The sequence below is a fragment of the Kogia breviceps genome, chromosome 19, assembly GCF_026419965.1.
Source record: "Kogia breviceps isolate mKogBre1 chromosome 19, mKogBre1 haplotype 1, whole genome shotgun sequence".
NCBI classification, from domain to species: domain Eukaryota; kingdom Metazoa; phylum Chordata; class Mammalia; order Artiodactyla; family Physeteridae; genus Kogia; species Kogia breviceps.
Window position 1 is genome coordinate 38864089 of NC_081328.1, and position 24888 is coordinate 38888976.

Here is a 24888-nt window from a genome sequence, read left to right on the forward strand (position 1 = left end):
TGAGGTTACTACCTGGGCCCACCTCCCCCGTCCCCCGGAAATGTTTCTGAGCAGATCCCCAGAGAACCAAAAACCCAACCCCAGCTCTTTCCCAGCCCAGGCAGCCTCCAAGGGGGTGGCTTCCTTCCTGCCCCTCCTCCCAGCCCCCCAGCTGGCCCTCCCTTCCGGCCTACCCTCTCCCCTTACCCTCTCCCCTCTGGACCTGGGTCCCAGCTCTGTGCCCGGAGACAGATACCTTGAGGATACTCACAGCCAGCGCCGCGTGCTTCTGCAGCTTGCTGTGCTGGCTGGAGGGCTTGGGGGGCTTCCCGGCCAGGCGGTCTTTGTGCCTCCTGCTGCTCAGGTGCTAATGGACAGACAGACAGACTGGGAACAAGATGAGGAACCCAAGGACCCCAAAACTACGGCTAGCTCACCCTTCCTCTACCCACAACTCACACACCCAATGCACATGGCCCTGGAGCGGCCTGGGAAGGGGAGGTAAGAACTGGCCTTCGCCTTCGCTTCCAGGAGCCCCGCACCTCTTCCTCCGCTGCTCCCGGCTCTGTTCTACCCACCTCCTCCCCGCAGGCTCCCTCCTCCTCGCCCGGCACTGGGCCCACCCACCCCACCCCCTGCTCCACCCCCAATCCCAGCTGCACTAGCCCCACCTGCTTGAGCTGGGTCTCTGAATTGACCTGGAGCTGACAGAGAGCACAGTGGAAAGGGGGCCTGGGCCCCTGCCGGCCCCCGCGGACCCCCATCACTCTCCTGGCCTTGTGTCCAGCTCCTCCCCGGGGCACTGCGTGGCCCCTGCCCCTGCGGGGAGTGCCCCGCTGACCTTCCACCATCCACCGGTGCTTGGCTCCTGGAGGGAGGAAAGAAGACAGCTTGCCAGCACCAAAGAGGGGCTTCAGGGGCCACGGAGACCCCCTCCAAACCACGTCAGTTTGGCTGCCCCCTGAAGCCTCCAGGCTGCTCAGCACTGCCAGCCCCTCCAGCCATGTGAGATTTCTCTTTCCCTCCCAAAGGTCCTCCCAGCTGTTCTCATTTTGTGCCAGCATCCCCCAAGGAAGGCCTCGTTGCAGAGTAACAGGTCGGCTTCTCTTTGGCTCTCATTCCAACCCAACTCCTCTGGGTCTGATCCAAGGAGAGGTGGGGTGGGTGTCTCCTGTCTTCTGTGATGACCCTTCAGTTCTTGCTGCCTCAGACTTCTCTTCCCGATCCTCCCTCCTCAAGCATTACCGGGAGGACCCGAAATGCCCGCCCAGCCACAGCTGAGCACAGCGCCTCTGTCACCTAGCCCTGGAGCAAAGTGCCCAGAAGCTCTAGCCTGCCCACATCTGGTGAGGCTCATCTCCTCCCCGGGACTCGAGCTGGTGGGGGGGCGCACTGACCTGTGTTGTGAGCCTGGAGCTGGGAGGCGGAGTTCACGGTCACCTTACACGTGGGGCAGTAGAGGCGCCCCTTCTCGCTCCTGCCTTCCCCACTCACACCACTTTCCACAGCAGCCGCCGCTGGTTCAGGCCCTGGTGCCTCTCTCCCAGGCTCTGGGGAGCAGGGTGGGCAAGAGGAAGAGGAGGAAGAGGAGGAAGAGGAGGCAGCATCCAAGAGGTCTGAGTGGGCTGGCTCCCTGGGCGTGGGTTCCGGACTCAGGGGTGGCTGGAGTTTGGGACCAGGAGGAGGGGCTGCAGGAACGGCTGGGGAGATGGAAGGCATGGGATAAGAGTGTGAGGCCCAAGAGGATTCTCGAGACCACGATTTTAAGTACAGATATTCTTGGGGTGGCATGGCAGATTGGAAGGGTCCCTGGTGTAGGGATAACCAGCACTGAATTTCCAGACTCCCCACCAAATCACTGGGCAGACTTGGGCCTCTTTGGGCCTCAGCTTTCCCACCTGAAATGATAAAATTGGATCCAGTGGTCTCAGAGAGCCCACCCAGCCCTGATGATCTACAGTCATTAGGGAACTGTTAAATATGTGGAAGTCACCAAAAAGATGTGCTAGAATATTCATGGAGCACCATTCATAGCAGCAGAAAACTGGAAACTATCCAAATATTTGTCAACAGGAGAATAGTGAAAAGAGTTGATGGGTCAGGGCTTCCCTGGTGGCGCAGTGGTTGAGAATCCGCCTGCCGATGCAGGGGACACGGGTTCGTGCCCTGGTCTGGGAAGATCCCACATGCCGCGGAGCAGCTAAGCCCGTGAGCCATGGCCGCTAGGCCTGCGCGTCCGGAGCCTGTGCTCCGCAACGGGAGAGGCCACAACAGTGAGAGGCCCGCATACCGCAAAAAAAAAAAAAAAAAAAAAAAAAAAAAAAGAGTTGATGGGTCATGCAATGGAACACTACATGGCAATGAAAAAGGACAAAATACAGCTACACGCAACAACAACTTATGATGGGGTTATATCCTGATAAACCCATCGTAAGTTGAAAATATCATAAGTTGAAAATGCAGGTACTTCCCTGGTGGTCCAGTGGTTAAGAATCCGCCTTCCAATGCAGGGGACGTGGGTTTGATCCCTGGTCAGTAAACTAAGATCCCACGTGCCGCAGGGCAACTGAGCCCACGTGCAACAACTAGAGAGAAGCCTGCGCCCTGCAACAAAGAGCCCTCCCACCGCAACGAAAGATCCTGTGTGCCGCAACTAAGACACAACACAGCCAAAATGAATCAATCAATAAAAAGGAAGGAAATTTTTTTTAAATGCATTTAATACAATGTGCTCCGAACACCTACATTGGCCTACAGTTGAGCAATATCATCTAACACAAATCCTGTTTTATAATAAAGTGTTCAATATCTCCTGTCATTTATTGAATACTGTGCTGAAAGTGAAAAACAGATTGCTTGCATGGGCACAGAATGGTTGTAACTGTGTCAGTTGTTTACCCTCCTGGGCACGTGGCTGCTGCTGACCAGTATCACAAAAGAGTATGCACCTACCATATACCAGGGTCCCCAACCCCCAGGCCACGGATCGGTTTGGTACCAGTCTGTGGCCTGTTAGGAACCGGGCTGTACAGCAGGAGGTGAAAGGGTGAGAGAGTGAAGTTTCATCTGTATTTACAGCCACTCCCCATCGCTCTCGCATTACCGCCTGAGCTCCGCCTCCTGTCAGTTCAGCGGCAGCCTTAGATTCTCATAGGAGCGCGAAGCCTACTGTGAAGTGCGAGTGCGAGGGATCTAGGCTGTGGGCTCCTTATGAGAATCTAATGCCTGATGATCTGAGGTGGAGCTGAGGCGGTGATGCTAGCGCTGGGGAGCGGCTGCAAATACAGATTATCATTAGCAGAGAGGTTTGACTGCACAGAGACCACAATAAATCAATTGCCTGCAGACTCATATCAAAACCCTATCAGTGGGCTTCCCTGGTGGTGCAGTGGTTGAGAGTATGCCTGCTGATGCAGGGGACACGGGTTTGTGCCCCGGTCCGGGAAGATCCCACATGCCGTGGAGCAGCTGGGCCCGTGAGCCATGGCCGCTGAGCCTTCGCGTCCGGAGCCTGTGCTCTGCAGCGGGAGAGGCCACAGCAGTGAGAGGCCCGCATACCGCAAAAAAACCACACAAAAACCCTATCAGTGGGAGGTTTCCCTGGTGGTGCAGTGGTTGAGAATCTGCCTGCCAATGCAGCGGACACGGGTTCGATCCCTGGCCCGGGAAGATCCCACATGCCGCGGAGCAACTAAGCCCGTGTGCTACAACTGCTGAAGCCCAAGTGCCCTAGAACCCATGCTCTGCAACAAGAGAAGCCACCACAATGAGAAGCCCGCGCACCATAACGAAGAGTAGCCCCCGCTCGCCGCAACTATAGAAAGCCCATGCACAACAGCGAAGACCCAACACAGCCAAAAATAAAAACAAATTAATTAATTAATTTAAAAACAAACACTATCAGCGGGCTTCCCTGGCGGTGCAGTGGTTGAGAATCCACCTGCCAATGTAGGAGACACGGGTTCAAGCCCTGGTCCAGGAAGATCCCACATGCCGCGGAGCAACTAAGCCCGTGGGCCACAACTACTGAAGCCCAATTGCCCTAGAGCCCGTGCTCCGCAACAAGAGAAGCCACCGCAATGAGAAGCCTGCGCACCACAACAAAGAGTAGCCCCCACTAGCCACAACTAGAGAAAGCCCATGCGTAGCAACGAAGATCCAGTGAAGCCAGAAATAAATAAATAAATAAATTTCTTTTTTAAAAAAAGTCTTATCAGTGAGTGGCAAGTGACAATTAAGCTGCATCTTACAGAGTAGACGGGACATAAGCAACATACTTCGGGTGTCACTGTCTCCCATCACCCCCAGATGGGACCACCTAGTTGCAGGAAAACAAGCTCAGGGCTCGCACTGATTCTGCATTATGGTGAGCCGTATAATTATTTAATTATATATTACAATGTAATAATAATGGAAATAAAGTGCACAATAAATGTAATGTGCTTGAATCATCCCCAAACCAACCCTCCCTCCCCGGTCCGTGGGAAAACTGTCTTCCGTGAAACTGGTCCCTGGTGCCAAAAAGGTTGGGGACCACTGCCGTATATTGCTAGCCCAGAAGAGATCAAAATTCAAAATTGGAAGTCCAGCGTCTACCAAATGCATATGCCTTTCACACCATTGTGAAGTCAAAAAATCATAATCCAAACCACCATGAAGTCGGGGACCATCTGTATATCATTAACCAGGTGAAACTGATCTCTGGTGAGAAAAGTCAGCCTTAAAGTTACTCTGGGGGCTTCCCTGGTGGCGCAGTGGTTGAGAGTCCGCCTGCAGATGCAGGGGACGTGGGTTCGTGCCCCGGTCCGGGAAGATCCCACATGCCGCGGAGCGGCTGGGCCCGTGAGCCATGGCTGCTGGGCCTGAGCGTCCGGAGCCTGTGCTCTGCAGCGGGAGAGGCCACAGCAGTGACAGGCCTGCGTACCGCAAAAAAATAAAAAAATAAAAATAAAATAAATAAAGTTACTCTGGGGGAGGGGTGTAGGTGGTTGGATAGCATCACCCCCAAACTCGTGTCCATCTGGAACCTCAGAACGTGATCTTATTTGGAAATAGGGTCTTTGCTGACGTAATTAGTTAAGACGAGATCATACTGGACTAGGGCAGGCCCTAATCCAATGACTGGTGTCCTTATAAGAAGACCATGTGAAAGCACAGAGACACTGGGGAAAATGCTACGTGAAGTCGGAGGCAGAGATCGGAATGAGGCATCCACAAGCCAAGGAGCGCCAAGGATTGCCGGCAACGACCAGAAGCTAGAAGAGCCGAATGAAACAGGTTTCCCCCCACACACCGTGCCCCCAGAGGGAACCAACCCTGCTGACACCTTGCTTCGAACTGCTGACCTCCAGAACTGTGAGAAAATACACCTCTGTTATTTTCAGCCACCCAGTTTGTGGTCATTTGTTATCACAGCCCTAGGAAGCTCACAACAAGGTAGTGACTGGGAGGGGACCCAAGGAGGGGCTTCTGGGGTGCCTGTGACACATTTCTTCATCTCAGCAGATTCAGACTGGAAAATCCGTGGTGCTGTACACGTGTGATGTGTGCCTCTCCCTGTACGTATGGAATACTCCAACACGAGCAGGAATAATAAGCAGAAATCGCTCAACCCCTTGTCAGAAGCCAGATTTGGAGTGGGATGGGGGGAGAAAAGTTCAGGACTGACCTTTGCTCTGTGGCTCTTCAGGGGCTCCACTGGCTGGAGTCGGGGATGGGGACACCAGCGTCCCATCCTGGGCCAGGGTTTGCGGCCTCTGCTTGCTCTTGGCGGCTTCGACAGCCTTGAGTTTTCTGGCGTGTTTGTGGCCTTTGTAGTGTGCTTCGGCCTGGTTCTGGGGAGGGGAGGGCATGGGGTCACCATTCACTGGCTGAGTCCACCTGCCCCATCCATGAGCTGGCGCCGGGCAGGGGGCAGGTCAGAGGGAGGCTCGGCTCTGGCCACACAGGGGGTGCATCCTTGTCACCGTCACAGCATGTGTGTGGCCCTGAGGTTTACAGAATGCATTCTTATACACGAGCTCCCAGGCAAGCAGCCACACACTGGCTTCAAATTCTGCCTCGGCCGCTTATTAACTGTGCATCTTTGGGCAGGTCCCGTTGCCTCTCTGAGCCTCAGTTTCCTCACTCGTAAGCTCTGTGATGATAATACTGATTTCACAGAGTTGTGAGAATTAAAATGAGAACATGAATGACAAGGGCCTAGTACAAACAGTAGGTGCCCAGTGAATGTTAGTTACCAACAGGTTTATAAATGCACAAGTGGAAAAACAGAGCAGTCCCCACACTTTCTGGAATGTGCACCTCAGATCATGCATCCCTTTGTACATTTTTCCAACAAATAGTTATTGAACATTTGCTATGTGCCAGGCACTGTGCTGGGCCCGGTATGAAGAAGATAAGGGTTCCTCCCTCAGAGTGAAGTCTCTCTGTCCATCACTTGCATGACTCACATGACCTGAAGGCCTGGAGGGACCCTCCAAATCTGGCCTGTCCACTAGGGGTCCCTTCTTGTTGCTCCCCAAAGTAGGAAAGACAGGCCCCCGTGGCCCCTCCCTGGACACCTTCGCCAGAGCAGGAAAGGTCCGCTCTCTAGGTGCCACGGTAGAAAGCATGTGGGCTATGGGGTCAGCCAGGCCTGGGTTCCAATCCCAGCTCTACTTACCAGCTGTGTGGCCTCATGCAAGTCACTTAACCTCTCTGAGGCTGAGTTTCCTCATCTGAAAAGTGGGGCTGATGATAGCACCTCTATCCATCTCACAGATGTACCATGAGAACTAATTCAGAGGTTAGGCATGAACACATTCTGGAAACTCTCAGGTGCATTAAGAACTCAGGTCCGGACCGGGAGCCGATGGTGGCCCCTGGGACCCGGAGTAGGGAAGGGCAGCCTTCTCTCTGGCAGAAGGGTCCAGAACACAGGAGAGAGGCATAGGGGAGGGAACTGAAATCCCAGGGGGATGGGATGGGACGGGGCAGAGGAATCTGGAGAGAGGAGAGGATGGGATGGAGAAAGGACCAGGTGCGGCTCTTCTGCAACGAAGGACAGAAAATATGGACCCCAGTCCCTCTACCACCCCTATTCCTCCAGGAAAGACCCCAGAAGCCCAGTCTCCAGCCCGCTCCCTGTCCAGGCCCCTCCCCAGCCTGTATCCACTACTCCTTCTCACCGCGGAGTTGAACCTCAGGTGACAGATGTTACAGGAAATGAAGAACTTCTTCTTCAGAGGGGAGGGAACCCCAAATGTGTGACTGATGACGGCCTTCTGGACCGGGTCCATCTGTGAAGGGGGTGGGGGTGCACAATAACTTTGGGGTCAGCTCAGTAAGGGCAGGGGGCGGGCTCTGCAAAATGCCAAAAACGAAAACTATTGAGCAGGGCAGTGATCAGCCCAGAGGAAGAAATTTCCCACATCTGTGGATATTAGACAGAGAAAAAGAAACAGCCTCTTCCCTGGCTGACTTTCTCTGTCAGCCTAGGCTTCTGCTTAGAGGCAGGGGGATGGCCAGGATGACCTCCATGACCTTGCAAAACAGAACCCCACGTGCTGGTGATCACACTGGCATCTCCTGCCGCCCCGCTGTTTTTTTTGTTTGTTTGTTTTTTTTCTCATTCGCAAGAATCACAACTACTGGGACCGAGAGTTGGGGGCAGGCAGAAGCAGAGAAAGGAATTTGGAATTTGCTCTCCCATAACCCAGACTTCTTGTGCTGGGCCTGCGGGCTGGGGAAGATAAGGCTTATCTTATCAGCTCTGCCACTGTCACCAGCTCTGAGCGGGACAGGGCCGGTGGGGGGCTGGGCGGGGGGCAGCAGGTGGAAGCCAGAGGAGGGTTCCCTGAGTAGTAGGGTCGTTTCTCTGGCATATTAATTTGCGTGTTTTTTTTCTTTTCCTTATTTTAAATACATTTTTTTTTCTTCTATCAAACCAAGCTTTTATGTTCCCTTTCCTCAGGGGCTAGGTTGTTGGACCCAAAGCAGAAGCTGTCTGGGCTTGCTTGTCAAGAGGAACTTTCCAAACCTTCCTGACAGAGGAGAACAGAAACTCCGAGAGAAACTTCCCTGAGACGAGAAAGAGGCTCTAACTCCCACAGCACCCAGGGAGGGGGTGTGCGGAGGACAGGACTTCAGAGGAGAGTGGCCTGCAGGGCCCCCAGTAGGAGGACGAGAGCGGGTTGACCCCCCTCTTAGGGATTATGTGTCTGAACAGTGAGCATGTCGGCAAGTGACAGCAGGGACCAAAGACCACAGGACCCTCCCCAAATGTCTCAGGCTCCTTAGGACGTTTGCACAACCCTGGAGGGTGGGAAGGAAGGAGCTCCTACGGGTGACGGAGACGGAATTTCCGACCATCTTGTCAGGATGGGGTGGTGCTCATCGATGATTATATTTGATTTTCCAAATGTTTTTAAAAAGGGGACGTACCTTATAGCTCATGTGGTGGAGTAAATTTCATAGTTACACACATGGAAATACATGTTTCCGTGTATACAGACTAGTAGGCAGACACACCGCGCAGAAGCTTACAGGCCGTTACAAATTCCAGAGACAAGTAGAAAGATACACACTGGCGTGCCCAACGGCACACATCCACAAACTTACAGTCACCCAGACCACGAAAAACACACACTCAGAGGCCAGACACACACCAAACACATACACAGTCGACACAAAGACACAAAAAAACTCTCCGGTACACAGGCACATACACTAATTACAGACAACTCCAGGCACAAAGAGTTTATAAACACACACGCACAAACTCACACCCACGAACAACAAAGTCCTATAGAGACAAACTGAAACAGAAAGGCACACCCCAAGTGCACACAGACATCCCTATAGAGAAACTCAAGTGAAACCTGCAGCTCACAGGCCCCCCGGGGCCCAGCAGTAGTTGCTGGGGGAGGGAGTGATACTATCCTGGATCCCTGGCCTAAGTGGGAGCTGGGCCCCATTTCAGGAGCACTTGGTCACTCTGGTGACCAGCTTCTGAGAGCTGGGCCCTTGCAGCCCCCCTTCCCCTCCACCCCCACGCTCAGCTGCATGCCCCCCACCCACCAGCCCAGCCCGTACCGTGCTGAAGTTGGGGAAGAGACTGAGCGGGGTGGCGCCATTGAAGTGGAAGGCGAGCAAGTGCTTGAAGTCCAGCGGGGGCTGCAGAGGCCTGGCGGGCAGGGGCAGGGAGGCCAGCAGGGGGCTGGGGGTGCTGGAGGCCGGGCCTGCTGCAGGAGGAAGAAGGGCAGGGTCTGAAACGGGGAGCCATGGGGCTCCCTCCTCCCTCTGCAGCCAGAACAAGGGGCTGATGGGCTTCTTGGGTGTAGAGAGAGAACAGAAGCCCCTGTCTCCCTGTTCACAGAGTAGCACTGGCCGAGTCCAGGGCGATGACAGTGCATTTCTGTGCCTCTCCTCTCCACAACTGGGGAGGAGTCCACAGTTCCAGGCTGCCAGCCCAGAAGGATGACCACCACCCCACCCATAGGGGCAGCATAACGACCTAAATGAAGCCCAGAGGGGAGTCAGGCCAAGGGAGTCAGGCCCTTGACACACACACCACCACGGAGACTGCACAATGCACTGGGTTTCCACTTTATTGCAAATTAAACCCAAACCCAGGAGGCCTGGGGAGAGGCCAGCCCTCTCCCCTCTCACTACCTACCCTGTCCAGATCCCCACATGGTTCACAGCAAGGGCTGACAGAGGGGATAGGAAACCCACTGGAATCTGAAAGGATGTGTTCCCAGCTCTGGTGAGGCCCCAGCTGCTTCCTTCAGGTGGCAAAAAGCCCTCCGACATCCCTGCGTTGGGCCTGAGGCTGTCCCTAGGAGTCAGCCAGTCCAGCACTGTGGTTTTACAGTCTTTGGTCTCAAAGGTCTGAGGCAGGGGCCCGGGTTCAATCCCTGGTCAGGTAACTGAGATCCCACAAGCCAAGCAGTGGGCAAGAAAAAAAAAAATCTGTTGGGAATTCCCTGGCAGTCCGGTGGTTAGGACTCTGCGCCAAGGGCCCGGGTTCAATCCTTGGTGGAGGAACTAAAATCTAAAATCCCGGCGTGGAAAAAAAAAAAAAAAAAGTCTGACGCAAGGGCAGGGGAAGGCTAGGAACTTAGAGAGCAACCAGACTTTGAGGAAGGAAAAAATTAGAAATAAATTTAGTCCACCTGGGACTTTTTTGGACCCTGTCATTACAAAACCAAAAGAAGTCCTTTTAGATTTCATGTATTAACACTGTGAAAGATAGGATAGATTTATTTTACATTTATAGATGTGTATATCGATATACACAGCCATATACAGAAAAGCCTCAGGAAGCTGAGGCTACTGGTGAGGAGGGCACCACCACTTCCCTTTAACTGTTAGCTTGTGCACAGAGAGGGTGCTGTGCTGTGTGTCAAAAACAAAGGTGGTCATCTGCTCTCCAGTCACATCTGAAGAGATGTTGCTAGAAGTGGGGGCCAACAGTCAAGGACGCAGTCTCCTCTCCTTCAACCCCTGAATTGCGCAGACCCGGTCTTCCTCCCTCCAACCAATAGCCCCTCAACTTTTCTAGAACCAAAACTTGGGCTGAGTTCAGAAGGAAAGGGGTGAGCTACTCTCACCAAACTCTGGAAGGGTCAGGAGTGATATTTAGGGTGCCCCAGACCCTAGCACCTCTGCCCATTGGCCCGAGCCCCGCCCCCCACCCCGATCCAGCCCCTCCTCCACAGCCCACGGGGCTGGGTTAGTACTCAGCGTGGAGCGGAGGAAGCATGGGGAAGGTGGGTGGGAGGCCACAGCTAGGAGGTCAGCTTGGGTGCAGCACAGTCAAGTCCGGCTTGGCCCTTAGAAAGCCTAGGGCCCCGGGCTAGCTGGACAGAGGAGAGGAGGCCGCCCTCACGTGAGCTGCGAGCCCAGGAGCCCCTCGCCCCACCCACTCTCTAGGAACTCCACCGCCAGCGCAAAGTCAAACTCGTGCAGCGGCGGCCCATCCACCGCTATCTTCACCGCGGGGCCACCCCGGCCTTCCCCCGCCCCGCCCGGCCCCCACCACCGCAGCTCCCGGCTGCGGCCGACCTTGTCCAGGAGGCCGGCGCCCGCGGGCAGCGCCAAGGCCAGGGAGGCGAGGGCGGCGAAGTCGGGGAAGAGCTCGTGCAGTTCAGAGCGCGCGCACGCCAGCTTGGCGCACAGGGCCCGCGGGCCCAGCCGCCCCAGGCTGCACACCACGCGCTTGAAGAGCGCGAAGTCGCCCAGCGCCCGCTGGCGCACCACGGCGGGGGCGAAGGCGCGCAACAGGACGCGCAGCGCCCCCTCGCCGTGCGCGCCCAGCTCCTCGGGAGCCTGCGGGTAGCGGCGGGGGTCGAAGATCGCCGCCAAGGCGGCCACGGCGTCCAGCGAGGGCCCGGGGTAGGAGTCCCGCAGCCCTCTCCGCATGGAGTCCAGGAAGGCACCCCGCAGCCGCTCCAAGCCCTGGACCGCAGCCTCGGAGTAGCCCACCAGCTCCACACCGCGGTACGTGCAGCGGCCACGGCCCAAGTCAGGGCTGGAGGTTGCCAGTTCCTGCAGGAAGCCCTGGAGACGCACCCCACCTGAGCTGCGCTGCGCTTGGAAGGAGGCTGCAGCTGCCGTCACCAGCGGCTGCAGCAAGGCCAAGTCCGGCTCTTCTGGCTGCAGGACAAGGGCGAGCTTCTGCACGGACGGCAGAGCATCGAGCAGGAGGTGGGTGAAGGCCACAAAGGTGAACTGGCGCAGGGCGAGGGCCAGTGCCCTGGTTGTAGGTGAGGCTGGGGCAGAGGCCTCCAGTGTGGGCACCAGGCAAGGCCAAGCCTCAGCCACTGCTTCCACCACAGGCAGCAGGGAGGCCCAGGGCACTGGCCGTGGTCCTGCCAAGTCAATAGCTGCAAGGTCCAGTGCCGCCCGGAGCTCAGGGACCACGTGGGAACTGGGGCCACTGTGGAGGCGGAATAGGGCATCCAGCACACTTTCATATTCACCTAGGTAGGCAGGGGGCTTGGGATCTGTCCGGCCGGGGAGGCAGTGTAGCTCCATGAGCAGTGGGCAGGCGGCCTGGAGCTGCGGGCCCACGCTCCCCAGGCGGTCACTGGGGAGGCTTGAGCTGAGCCAGGCCAGCTTGGATGCAGACACGCCGAAAGCCTGCAGAACGTCCAGGAGTTGGCCAGCGGTGGCCTCGCCTTCCTGTAGCTCCACACTGCCCAGGAAGGTGGTGGCAGGCTGGCCATCGCAGGGGGACACCGAAGTGGCAAACAAGGCCAGATTGTGGGACTCAGGCCAGTCCCTGGTCTCGTCCAACACCAGGCCCACATACGGGGATGCCTTCAGGCGTTGGCAGGCCTCTGTGTGCAAGACACTGGCAATGGCCACCTGGGACAGCCAGGGAAAGAAAGGGAGGGAGGACAGAGTTAGGCTTGTCCTGAGAAGGGGAGGCAGGCAGGGTGGGGTGATAGAGCACAGGCCTGGGGTCGGACTAATCCTAGCTTTGCCACTTACTGACTGTGTGACCTTGGGCAAATCATTTCACCTCACTGTTCACCTCTGTTTCCTCAGCTCTAAAACCAGGGCTAATACCTGCCCCCAAGCTCCTCAAAAGGTTGTTATGACTCATATCTTAGTGCCCTGACCAGGGACTGAACCCCGGCCCTCATCAGTGAAAGTGCAGAGTCCTAACCACTGGACCGCCAGGGAATTCCCATCGATGTAAATTTGTGTTGTACTTCTAAGTGTAAAAATGCTTTAGGAACCATAAAGATTCTACAGCGTTTTTTGTGTGTGTGTTTTTCTACAGCATTGCCCCTGTCAGCCTTATTCCTGGGGGTCTCCCTCTGCTGTGCTGCTCAGGGATTAACTGATAGACACGTTGACTCCCTACCAGTTACACAGGGCCCCAGCTGTGTGCTGTTTATCATCTCTCTGGGGGATGAGATCCAAATCCCCCACCCGCTTACCAGCCCCCAGGACTCATACAGCCAGTGCGTAGGACAGAGCTGCAATATGCATGCCCCCAGGGGCCACATGGGTGATATTGACCTTGAAGTGGGCCAGGGATAAACCAAAGGGAATGGGGAAGCCCATGCCCTGCTCTCCAACTCCAGAACTTCATGCCCTGACTGCACAGGACCTAGCTTTTCAGTAGAAGTCACAAATCCCCATTTTAATATGTAATCTCTTGGTTTTTTTGTTGGTTTTGTTTTTGCTTATCTTGGAGACTAATTTAAGTTTCCTTAAAAACACTGTGAAAGGGCTTCCCTGGTGGCGCAGTGATTGAGAGTCTGCCTGCCAATGCAGGGAACACGGGTTCGTGCCCCGGTCCGGGAAGATCCCACATGCCGCGGAGAGGCTGGGCCCTGGGCCTCTGAGCCTGCGCGTCCGGAGCCTGTGCTTCGTAACAGGAGAGGCCACAGCAGTGAGAGGCTTGCGTACCGCAAAAAAAACCCCCCAAAAACAAAAAAAAACAAACCACACTGTGAAAACCGCCAAAACACATCTGTGGGCCACTCAAGCTCCCAGGCCACCAGTTTGCAACCTCTGACCTAGGTAGTGAGGGGAGCGGACCTGAGCCCCTGAGGGCAGGGCCTGGTCCGGCCTCTTCACTGTTGGGCACCCAGGAGCTGGCCAGGGGCCTGGCACCTAGTACGCCCTCAGTGAAGGCTCTCGTGGGCAAAGGTGTGAATGAAGTGCTTTGGCCGCTGCCCGGGGGCCTGGCATGCTGGTGCCATGCCCAGATGGCTCAATGTTCTCCCTCCTCAATCCCTCCCCCACAGCCCTGGCTGCCACCCACCTGCATGTCCCTCACCCTGCTGGGACTGTAATAATCGCCGTGCTCCATGCCCGACAGCGCCTGACACAGGTTGAACCTCTGCAGCTCGAGCAGGGCAGAGCAGCGGTCATCAGGCACGTCCTCCTTGGCCATGCAGTACACCGTGGTCAGCACGGCCACCTTGGCCGGGTTCGCTTCCACCTTGACACCCCCGAAGCTGGGGGTGGTTGCCAGGCCCGGACAGGTCCCTCCACCCTCAGCCTGGCCCTCAAAAGTGGGCCGGCCCCGGTTGACGGCCAGAGCCTGGCGGTGGGCCCCCGAGGTCACGTGGCGCAGCAGGGCGTGGCGCTGGAAGTTGTCGGTGCCCACAGTGAAGGCGTTCTCCGCTTTGCCGTGCTTGTTCCGTACCAGGGCCTGGCGGCACTCCAGGCAAAACATCAGCTTCCGCTCGTAGTCAAAGTCCAGCCAGGTGAACTCCTCTTTCCAGTGCTCGTTGAAGTAACGCTTGCACTTCTTATTGGAGTTGGAAGCCTCTCCGGCTGGTTTCTTCCCCGGGGGCACCATTCCTGCTCGAGGGGCAGGGCGCCTCCAACCCCCACCCAAATGCGCTTGCCCCCCCCCCAGCCTGCCCCGCACACCGAAGCACCTCCTTTGACAAGGGGAGTCGGTGGGGAGGCAGGAGGGGGGCAGCCCGCCAGGCTAACGGGGACCATCCATCTAACTTAGCCCGGAAAGTTTATTTCCACTCTGCTGGTGGGAGACTGGAGGTGAAAGAGACAAGGGAGAGGTGTTAGGCGTCCACTGGGGGTTCACACTGCCCACAAAGGACTCCCCAGGCGAGGGGTGGACTGGACCCAATGGGGAAGGGCTACTGGGAGTGGGCCATAAAGCGTTATCCAAAGTGGGTAGAGGTATGGGGGCTCCAGCCCCCTCTAAGGGTCTCCTATCCAGGACAAGGCATCGATTACTTTGACTGCTGAAGCATGTCAAGACTAGCACCATCAATGCAACCACATTTTATAATCCCGAGACAGACAGTGGTTCTCAGGGCTCACGAATAACTCGAGGCTGAATCCTGGCTCCTCGCCCAAAGGATAACTGGTGCCATCGGGCCAGTCATTTGTGTCATCAGAAGGAAGTTAGCATGAAGCTGAGCTCCCAGAGCCACAGGACTGAGGAATGGGATTTGTTTTCTCTGGAGCTCCCTTCCCTAAACACACGCATGGGCACACTCACACACACACACCAGTTGTGTGGTTCTGGGAAGGGTAGCCCAGAAGCGGGGGCTGGGTTCCAGACTAAAGGCAGCCAGCTGGTTGCCTCTACCTCCCTCACTTCACCACCACCCCAGGTGCAAGGCGAGGAGTTCAGGACCCCACGGCCACGTTCAGTCGATGGCCAAGACCTGCCACCTCTGCTTCCTCATTATCTCTCACACCTGCCCCTCCTCTCCATGTTTACTGATAACAACAGCGGTAAGGTAACTACCATTTACCTACCATTTACCTAGTGCGAACTGACTCAGGCCCTGTGCTAAGGACTGCGGTGACTCCATCAGGAGACCAAGATGACTCTTGCAAGTACTCTCTGAGGATGGTATCATCCTCACTTTGGACAGGAGGAAACTGAAGCTCGGGAGCTTTAAGTGACTTGCCCAAAGTTTGCCAAGCAGTAAGTGGCTGAGGTGGAATTAGAACCCAAGTCTCCCTGACTCCACAGGCCATGCTGAGACCCCGGCCTGCACCGTCTCACCTGGATTACGCAGTGGCTTCCGCCTCTGCCTTTGTTCCCCCACATTCATACCTCACGTAACAGCCAGACAGCAAGGCCACACACAGATCCCACTGTGTCACTGCCCTGCTTCCGCCTCTTTGGTGGTGTCCCATTGCCTAAGTCTACATACCTCACCATGAGCCAGCGAGACCCCCCCCCCCCAGCCTCTGGACACCTCCAGAGCCCCCACACTCCTGTCTTCTCAGCCAGCTCCAAAGGCTTACCATGCCCCACACACATTACTGTTATTTTTGCTCCTGCCTCCATCCCCTGTGCCTGGAACTCCCTATCCCTCCTCTTTCCCTGGCTATTTCCCATTCATTCCTGGAGAACAGCTCAGGCATCCCCTCTGCCACCCTGATTCCCCCCAACCTGGGCTGGTACCTGTCCTCTATTGTCCCATAATTCCCCGTGTATGAGTCTTTGTAACACAATATGGTGAACGCAGGGATGCTCTATGTATCTCTGTACTTGGTTCCTGGAAGGTCAAGATCACATTTGTTCATTTTTGTACCTCTGAGTGCCTGTACAGGACCAGGCACGCAGATGGCTCTCAGCAAAATCTGGTTGTTTAAAAGAACGAAAGGATTATTTTGGCTATATGAAACAACTTCCTGTTTTTTTGTTTTTTTTTTTTAAGATTTCTTTTGATGTGGACTATTTTCAAAGTCTTCACTGAACTTGTTATAGTATTGCTTCTGTTTTGGTTTTTTGGCTGAGAGGCATGCGGGATCCCAGCTCCCCTGACCAGAGATCGAACCTGCACCCCCGGAATTGGAAGGTGAAGTCCCAACCACTAGACCACCAGGGAAGTCCCAACAACTTCCTGTTTCTGAGGCTGTTGGTTTAGCTGACTCTAAACTCTGAGAAAGCAGTCACTGTCTTGCCCACCTGATATTATACCCAGCACCCCGTGTGGAACCTGGCACTTAGTAGGTAGGTAGAGTAAGGGCAGATGAGTAGAATTCCACGGGCAGCCCATTCAGTATAAGGAGAAGCACTCCATGTTGCCAGAAGTGGGTGAACCTTGCTGGTCCTCTTCCCCTGGACTCTGAGTGGCAGTTGGTACTGCTCATCACACCCTCCTGAAACACACTTTTCTCTTGCCTTCCAGGACACCATATCCCCTGGTTTTCCTTGCTCCCGTCAGCCACTCCTCTGATGTCATCTCATCCTCTTCTTCCCTATCTCAAACTGTCCAAAGAGTTCAGAACCATCTCTACAGGACACTCCTCTGGGCACCACACCTTTCCATCCAACTGCCTTCCTGGCTTTTCTAAACAGATGTCTCCTGTACCTGATCCTACAAAATATGCTCCTCTCCCAGGCTGCCCAGCTCAGGAAAATGGCCCTTTCTCCCACCCAGCTGCTCTGGCTGGAAAACTGCCCATCCAGCCTCCACTCTCTTCCGGATCAGGACCTGGTCTGTCCACAGGTCCTGTTGATTCCACCTCTACGATCTACCTCTAACTCATCCCTTCTCCCCATGCCACCGCCACCATCCTTGTCCACGCCACCATGATCTCTTGCTTGGACTATGGCAGTTGCTTCCCGATGGCACTCTGGGTCTCCACTCTTACCCCTCTCTGGGGTCAGAGACTCTCAGTAGCCAGAGGGGGGCTTTTTAAAACATACAGCTTAATATCCCTCCACGACTGCCCATTGCTCTGAGGCCAGCGCCAGAATCCCTTTCAAGATCTACCAAATGCCCAGGCGCTGCTGACCTCTCTGGGAGCCACTTGTGCCTCCCTCCCCTTCCAGCTACACTGGCCTTCTCTCAGTTCCTCCAGAGTGCCAGAGTCCCAGCCCCAGAACCTTTGCACATGCTGCGCCTTCTTCCGGACTGTTCCCACCCTCCCTCCCAACACTTTGCCTAGTCCACTTTCCCTCTGGTCTTAGCATAATGACCTCTTCAGGGGAGGCTTCTCTAATTATCCTTCCCCAGCAAGTCCCCTTATTTTCTGTCACTACCCCCTGTTTGTTCCCTCCAGCGCACTCCCCAAAATTTACAGATCTGCTTATTTCTGTGTAGTTCTATTGCCTGCACTCTTGCTGTCCGCCCCCCGCCCCCGGAAAATTCCCTGAGGGGCAGGTAAGGTAATTTACTTGTTCCTTTTTGGACTCCAGAGAAGGGAACCACGGCTGGCCCCCAGCAGGTGCTCCACAAAATTTGAGGAGTAAATGAGTCAGGAAGCACAAGCTCTCAGGCAGAGAGAGCAATGGAATGGGCCCCTGGGCACCTTTTGGGTGGCTAAAACAGCTGCCTTTGACATCCTTTCCTCCTGAGGTCCCGTGATTCTGTGACTCTGTCCAGCCCACCACCCAAAGGGTCTTAGAATGGAGAGGAGGTGCAAAGTCAAGGTGACACCCTTCTGGGTTTTTGAGAAAAGAACAAAAGAGTAGGGAGGGAGGAGGCCCGGGAAGACGGAGATTCTGAAACTGTACTGTCCAATAGGGTAGCCACCAGCCACATGTGGCTGTTTAAAATTAATCAGAATTTTAATTTTTTTTTTCATGGTCGCACCACGTGGCTTGCAGGGATCTTAGTTCCCCGACCAGGGATCGAACCCATGCCCTCGGCAGTGGAAGCGCAGAGTACTAACCACTGGACTGCCTTGGTATTCCCCAGCATTTTAAATTTAAAAAAATTCAGTTCCTCAGCAGCACGAGCCAGACTTCAAGTTCTCAATAACCATGTGTGGCTAGTGGCTATTGTACTAGACGGCCCAGACAGAGAACATATACATCATCCCAGAAAGTTCTACTGAACAGAGCTCTAAAAGACCAGGCAAAAAAGCCATTGACATTCTCCTACCTCAACTTGAGGGAACCGGGCTGGGTGGTGCGGGATGTAAGACGTGACTCTTGAGGGGCCCCTGGGGCGATGTGTGTTGGCCGGTGGTCCCCACTCCACCCCTGCACGTAAGCCTCAAACAGTGTCTATATGGCCCCAGGATGGGGGTCCCCAGTCCCCTTCCCAGGCTTCTCTGGGTCTCCTACTTTCGGGACCTCATCAAGAGGAGTCCACGCTCCCGGCAGAGTAGGGGCAGAAGCCCCCTCCCCTGGCAGCCCGGTGAGGTAGGGGCTCCCTGCACACCCCTGACCCATCCTCCCGGGGCCTGGATGCGGAGGGCTGGGGAACTTCCTCTGGGGGGCGCGTGGTGCAGGAGCTCTCCGATGGGTGCCGCCCGCGCCGTGCCGCCTCTCCCGCAGGACCCCCAGACCCCGTGGCCGCCCCCTGCCTGGAGGTTCCTGGAGGGGGCGCCCAGGGGCGCCCCGCCCGGCTCCCTCCCCGGCCCCCGCACGCACGCACTCACGGAGTCTCGGGAGCCACCATCTTGTGCGGTGGACGCTCTGGCCGCGGTCTCCTTGGGCTCCACTGAGCGACAGCAGCCACTAGCGGTAACCGGGGCGAAAAGGCGCCATCGGCGGCGCGGGCCGGGGTCGTGGGCAGGGCGGCGGCGCCCCCGGGGCTCGGCCGGCCGCTCCCACCTGCCGCCTATCTGGCCCGGCGCACCCTTAGCCCGGCGTCGCTCTCACCCTCCCCACCGCGTGCGCTGCAGCAGGAGCAACTCAGGTTAGACCGCAGGAAGGATGCTCCCCGCCAGCGGGAGGGACAGTGGTCATTCATTCACCACAGGTATCCGTGGGTTCCTAGAGGAGCTCACGGGTGAGAGCTGGCTGGTGAGAGCCAAACAGGCGGAGCGCTAGGGAGGCTACACTCTGGCAAGTGCCCCGAGAGAGAGTGATGAACAAAATGCTTTGGGATCACAGAGGAGCAGGCGGTCAGCTGAAGGTCATCAGCCTGGAGAGGCAATTAGGTTTCACAAAAGGGTCAGTGAGATTTTACCAGGCAAAGGGCACTTCAGCAGTGGGAATGGCAGAGCCATCGGGAACCATCGTGAAGTTCAAAGTCGAGTGCAGATTCTCAAAGCTCAAGGTAGAACAGAGGTATGGAAGCTCTACAGTGAATGCTGGGAATTTTGACCTTCCAGCCTTGTGGGGAACCTCAGGAGGTGAGTGAGCTAGAAAATCATGTGGGATCTTAGTTCCCCGACCAGGGATTGAACCCGGGCCCTCAGCAATGAGAGCGCAGAGTCTTAACTGCTGGACCACCAGGGAATTCCTGGGAAATCAGTGTTTTAATCTAATGAGTTATTTGTAATAGGGATGACAGAAATGGGGTGGGTGGGAGGAGTGACCTCTTCCTAGAACCCTCAGACGCCCAGGAGACCCTCACCCCTGTGTGGGTTTCCCTGCAGGAGGAATGTGGGTGGTACCCCACCCTCCTAGACCTGGAGGCCTGCAGTGGAGCTCCAGTAACAGCATCAAACTCTGAGGCTTTGGCAGCCCAGCACTTAGCCTCAGTTTCCTCACCTGTGAAGTGGGAATTACAGCCGGGTAAGGAGGAAGGGGCAGCACAGGAATGGGTCTGAGGACCAAATGAGATGCTGGGTGTGGAGGCCGTTTGCACAGCGGGTGCAGGGCACTTGGTGACCCAGTCTCCCCTTCCGGTCAGCACAAAGTCACCAGGAAATGCCTTCCAGCCCCCGCACAACTGGGTACACTCTTCTCCCACTCAAGGCCTAAGGCAGACGTTGAGGTTAGGGCCTCTCCAGTGGTTGCTGGGAGCTCCCCGCAACCCCCTTCACGCAGCGCTGCTCTGAGCCGCCCACCACCTGCCTCTGACATTCACTGTGAGCCCTGGCCCCCAGGGCCGCTGGGATGGCGCACGAGTCATGGCACATGCACACACACGTATGGCCACTTGGCTTGTGGGTACACTCAGATGAAGGGAGACACTGCAGCCCCCACCCCTGTCCCAGGATGGCACCACACAGCCTGACGGGTCTAGAATTCTGCACCCCAAAAAACGGTCAGGTGTGTGTTGGGGGGTCTTCTCGGGTAGCATCTTGCAACAGAACAGCCACCCTGGCTAAGTGTCTCAGAGCAGTCCCTCGCCACCCCTGGCCAGGGGTCCATAGCCAAGACCCAGGGCCCATTGGATGGCTGCCTCAAGAGGGTGGGTTGCTACTCTGATCAAACAGGAATAAACCAGACGAAGTGACGGAGAAAAGGCCACCCCCAGGGGTCCAACAGAGACTAGGGCAGGGGTGCAGAGCAGGTGCCTCATGAAATAACATCACCCTGCCTACCATCCAAGGGAGAGAATCCGGGGAAACTATGTCCTGCTGTTTTGCCATCACTGGGAAAGATACACACGAAAGAGCACAGGGCCACACACCCTGAGGTCCACAGGCATCCACACAGATAGTGACAGGGACAGACACCAAGGCACACACACACATCTCCCCATGGTGAGACCGTCTATGCACACTGATGTGTGTACATACGGAGGTGGTACCCACGCAGAGACACACAGATACCCCTGCTGGCCAAGGGGCGGGCACAGAGGCCACGCATGAGCATGCATGAACACACAGACAGGCAAGAGCAACAGACACACTCAGATCATATATACCCAGAGGGACAGACACACGAGGACACGCAGACCCCTACAGATGCACATACAGACAATACAGAACAACAGGCATGCAGTGGCACACAACATCACAAAGAGAGGTGCACGTACACAAAGATGCATATACAGAAATACACACACCCCTTACAAAATTAACAAAATTAAATGCATCTGACATACACACAAGCTCATGGAGCCAAACCCAGAGTCCCCCTCCCACCCCCGCCTAGTCATAGGGGCAGATGGTAAGGTCCTCCCCAAGGCGTGCGTGCGCGCGCGCGCACACACACACACACACACACACACACACACACACACACACACACACACACACACACACACACACACACACACACACACACACACACACACACACACACACACACACACACACACACACACACACACACACACACACACACCCTCAAATAGTAAAGTTGCCGTTTCTATCACAAATAAAACCAAAACTCTGTGAAGAAAGGGAGTCCAGGAGGGAGAGGGAGCCAAAGGCAGGGAATGAGAGGTTGAACCAAGACCCCAGCTTGCTCACTCCCCTCTAGGATTAGGATTCCTCCCCACATCCTCCAGCGCCCCCAACCCACCCTGGGCTGGCCAGCACTGGAGGCGTTGATGTTCCAGACTCCCGCCCTCCCTGCACCTGAGGAAGACCCCCAAGCCCAGTCACAAGAGGAACTCTGCTCCCAGCACCAGGGCCTCCAGCCCTTGCCCTTGTGGAAGGGGATCCCCCAAATCCTTAAAGGGTAATGGCTGTTTCCCTCAAAAAGGACCAGGCAACCCCTGTGTGGGGAGGTAAGCCAGGAGACCACGAACAAAGCCCGGGGAGGCATTGACAGTTGACCCCAGCGCTGTGGCTGGACCTCAGCGGGCGCCTGGCTCTCTCCTTCTCTGCTGCATTAACAACTGCCTCTAACCCCCCACCCCTGCTCCTCCAGGCAGCCCCTTAGAGGCAGTTGAAGGTATGATTTGATACAAGGAACCTTTGTAGCAGGCTCCTCGGATGACGCACACCTGCCCCAAAGTGCAGCAGCCTTGTTCCTGCAGGCTGGACCTCCAGATTCCAGACCATTCCTGCCACCCCTGCCCCACCTTTGCTCCCGCCAGAGTGGGGGCCCCCCCTGCCCATCCTTGAACTTGGGAAAAGGTACCAAGAGTCAGCTGGCTACTGGAGCCTCTGAACAGATGACTCTGGGGGGGCCGACAACAGGAGGAAAAGGAGACGGCAGGGGAGAGGGCAGAGGCCCACCCTCGGCTCGAAGCCCCCACCCCAACCCCCCAGCTCAGGCGTCCTCAGCACTCACCCAAGAGCATTCTCTGCCTTTGGAGGAACCGCTGAGCGGAGTGAGGAGCAAATGAAACCCAGCCAGAGAGTGACAGGGGGAAGGGGTGGGGGAGTGGAGGGACAGGAGGGGAGGGTGCGAGGGAGGGGCTCCGGCTTCTGCTGGGAAGCCACAGTTACCGGGTCCTGTCTCCCCTCGCCAGGAAGGCGCTGCCTGTTCCCTGGTTTCCCCATCCCAACCACCGGTGGCAAGAACAGGGCACGTCTTCCCCGAAGGTATGGGGACAGGGGGAGGGTGTCAGGGGGCCTAGTGCCTCTTATACTGAAGCGAAGAGTTGACCCTGCCCACAGAGGCCTCCAGGACAGGAGGTGCTTCCAGCCCCTTCTCTGCCTGCCAGAAAATTCTTCTTCTGAACTTTGAAGCCCTGCCTTAGGGCTTGCTGCCGCAGGGGGCCCGTTCTCCTATCTAGCCTTACTTATCCTCTGCCCCATCCCCTTTTATTTACCTCCTTTTGCTGCAGGGGAAACCGAGGCTCAGAGAGGGGGAAGGGAGCGCAGGTGGCTTGCCCTTCAGTACCCGGACTGCCGGACCTGCTACCTTGGCAATGCCAGGAAGCGGGGAGGGGGTGTTCATCCGATCACCTAGAACTTCTGACACCCCTCATCTGCCCGCACCCTTCCATCTCACCCATCTTTTCTCTTCTGATTTGGCTCCTTCCTCCCCCTCCTCTTCCTGAAACCTGCGGGCTCGTAACTCACCTGCGCACCTGGTGCCGGGAGGCGGGTGGAATGCGGGAGAGGAGACAGCCAAGCCGCAGCTGGATCCAGTCTCGCATTCCAAGCCCGGGTCCCAGCGCTGGCCCCCCCACCCCCTCAGCAGCCTGTCTCCACCAGACAATAACCCGTAATCTCTGGAGCAGCCAGTTCTCAAGCTGCAAAGAAGGTCTGGGGAGGGGGTGGCGGCAGCAGCCCCTGAAAACAGGTTTGTTAGGAAGAGGCTCTGTGGGGGGAAGGACTTGCTGGTGTGGGGAGAGGAAGGAAACTCAAGCCCAGAGCTAATTAACCCACCCAGAGACACAGACGGAACCTTTGTCTTCTGCAGGGGCAGGGATCTGAGCTAAGCCCCCTAATTTCCACCCAGACAGCCTTGCCTTTCCTGGTGGTCCCTGGGGGGAGGTGCTGATGGTCAGGTTCACATCTGTGAGGGGGTGCTGTCCAGGGAGAGTGAGGACACCGCCATCACCTGCCACTTAAGGAGAACTGCAGGAGGCACTGGTTAGATCCCAAGAACTTCTTAGTGGCCTTGTGGGAGCCAAGGTGAAACAGGCATCCAGAGGCCTCGGGATGGGTTGGGTTGGGCACTGAGGAGGAACTGGAAACCCAGGGAGATACTGAAGCCATGGGGGGACAGGCTGGAGGGCTTCCGGGGCCTCCTGATGGGACTGAAATTAATCCATCTGCGGGGAGTGGAGGGTGAGGAGCTCATCAAGCCAGTGAATCAGGTGTGACCCAAGCTCAAGGTCTTTGATCCCTGGGGTGCAGAAGGCAGCCAGAGGCTTCTGCAGTCAAAGACTAGGAGAGGAGATGGAGGGACTGATTAGAACGGGATCTAGGAGAGGTCTGAGGGAGCAGAGGGCAGGGGACAGCTTCCATCTGCCACTCTGATGCCTTCCCATCCCCAAAGGGACAGGGGTGTCTGGTACAGCTGCAGCCGTCTTTGCCCCGAAATCCAATATAGTCTGACTCCATCTCCGCTTTCTTGTCCCCCTCAGTGTCTACCCTGTGCTCCCCATCCAAGTCCCCTCTGGCCATTTCGGTAAGCCAGAGCTTAAGTCATTTTTGAAATCTCCTTCTCTCCCCTCTGGTGTCATGTTGCAATGGTGGGGAACAGGGGATGCGCCCTAAATTGGGCAGCTGGGTCAGTCCTGCCAAGAGACAGGGGGAGGAACCAGTTGGATTTAGAAGGCTCCCCTCCCTGTCCCTAGCCAGCCTAAGCAGAGCAGGAGACGGCTGGCATCTCCCCATTTTTCAGTTGAGGACACCAAGGCATGGGTTCTGAGCACTTGAATTGCCTGTCCTGGGAGCTGGTCTGCCTGTGCTGGGCCATCCCTCCTCCCCAGTTCCTGAAACATTAAGGCTCTATCTCTCTTAATGTATGCTGCTCTCCTCAGCAGTAAGGTGGGGAGGGCACGTAAGAGACAGGATTTAGAGTCAGATGCTGGGATCTGAACCTGGCTGTGGCCTTAGGCCTGTTGCTTACACTCTCTGAGTTCTAGTATCTCAGTTTCTAAAGTGAGGGCTGAATGCCAGTCATCTAAGCCCAGGGATGGCTGGGTGAGGAGGGGAATGCTGTGCTGCTTGTGGAAGTGCTTTGCAAACAGTTCATCTCCTAAGCACATGCTCATTGGCCCTGGGGGTAGGTCACAGCTCTTTCCTCAAGGTCCAGGTCCAGGTGTCCCTCCCCCAAGCCCGGTGCTGGCCCAACATCCACACTAGAGGTTGGAGGTAGGAGGGTTGAGCCAGCAAACCTTTCTCTCTGCAGATGTTCAAGAACTACCTAAAATTGTTTAGGGGTGCGTGCGTGTGTTTGTGTGTGTGCGTGCGTGCGTG

General features: G+C 56.2%; 1 protein-coding gene across 8 annotated transcripts in view; it reads right to left on the reverse strand.

Annotated features, from left to right (window-relative positions):
- The window catches only part of ZNF385C (zinc finger protein 385C), a 57875-nt gene that overhangs the window by 1820 nt on the left and 31167 nt on the right, over positions 1-24888 (reverse strand). Inside the window, exons 1-8 of one of the 8 annotated variants that reach the window (XM_059048247.2) lie at positions 13748-14443; positions 11946-12333; positions 9055-9203; positions 7149-7259; positions 5648-5813; positions 1377-1679; positions 651-847; positions 251-346 (exon numbers count right to left, since the gene is read on the reverse strand). In XM_059048247.2, the coding sequence (XP_058904230.2) occupies positions 251-346; positions 651-847; positions 1377-1679; positions 5648-5813; positions 7149-7259; positions 9055-9203; positions 11946-12333; positions 13748-14290 (1953 nt within the window). In that variant the 5' untranslated portion in view covers positions 14291-14443. Of the gene's footprint in view, positions 1-235; positions 347-650; positions 848-1376; positions 1680-5647; positions 5814-7148; positions 7260-9054; positions 9204-11945; positions 12334-13747; positions 14444-18816; positions 19203-24888 lie in introns of those variants that run through there. The other 7 variants (XM_059048245.2, XM_067022189.1, XM_067022190.1 and 4 more) reach the window with 7 other exon arrangements.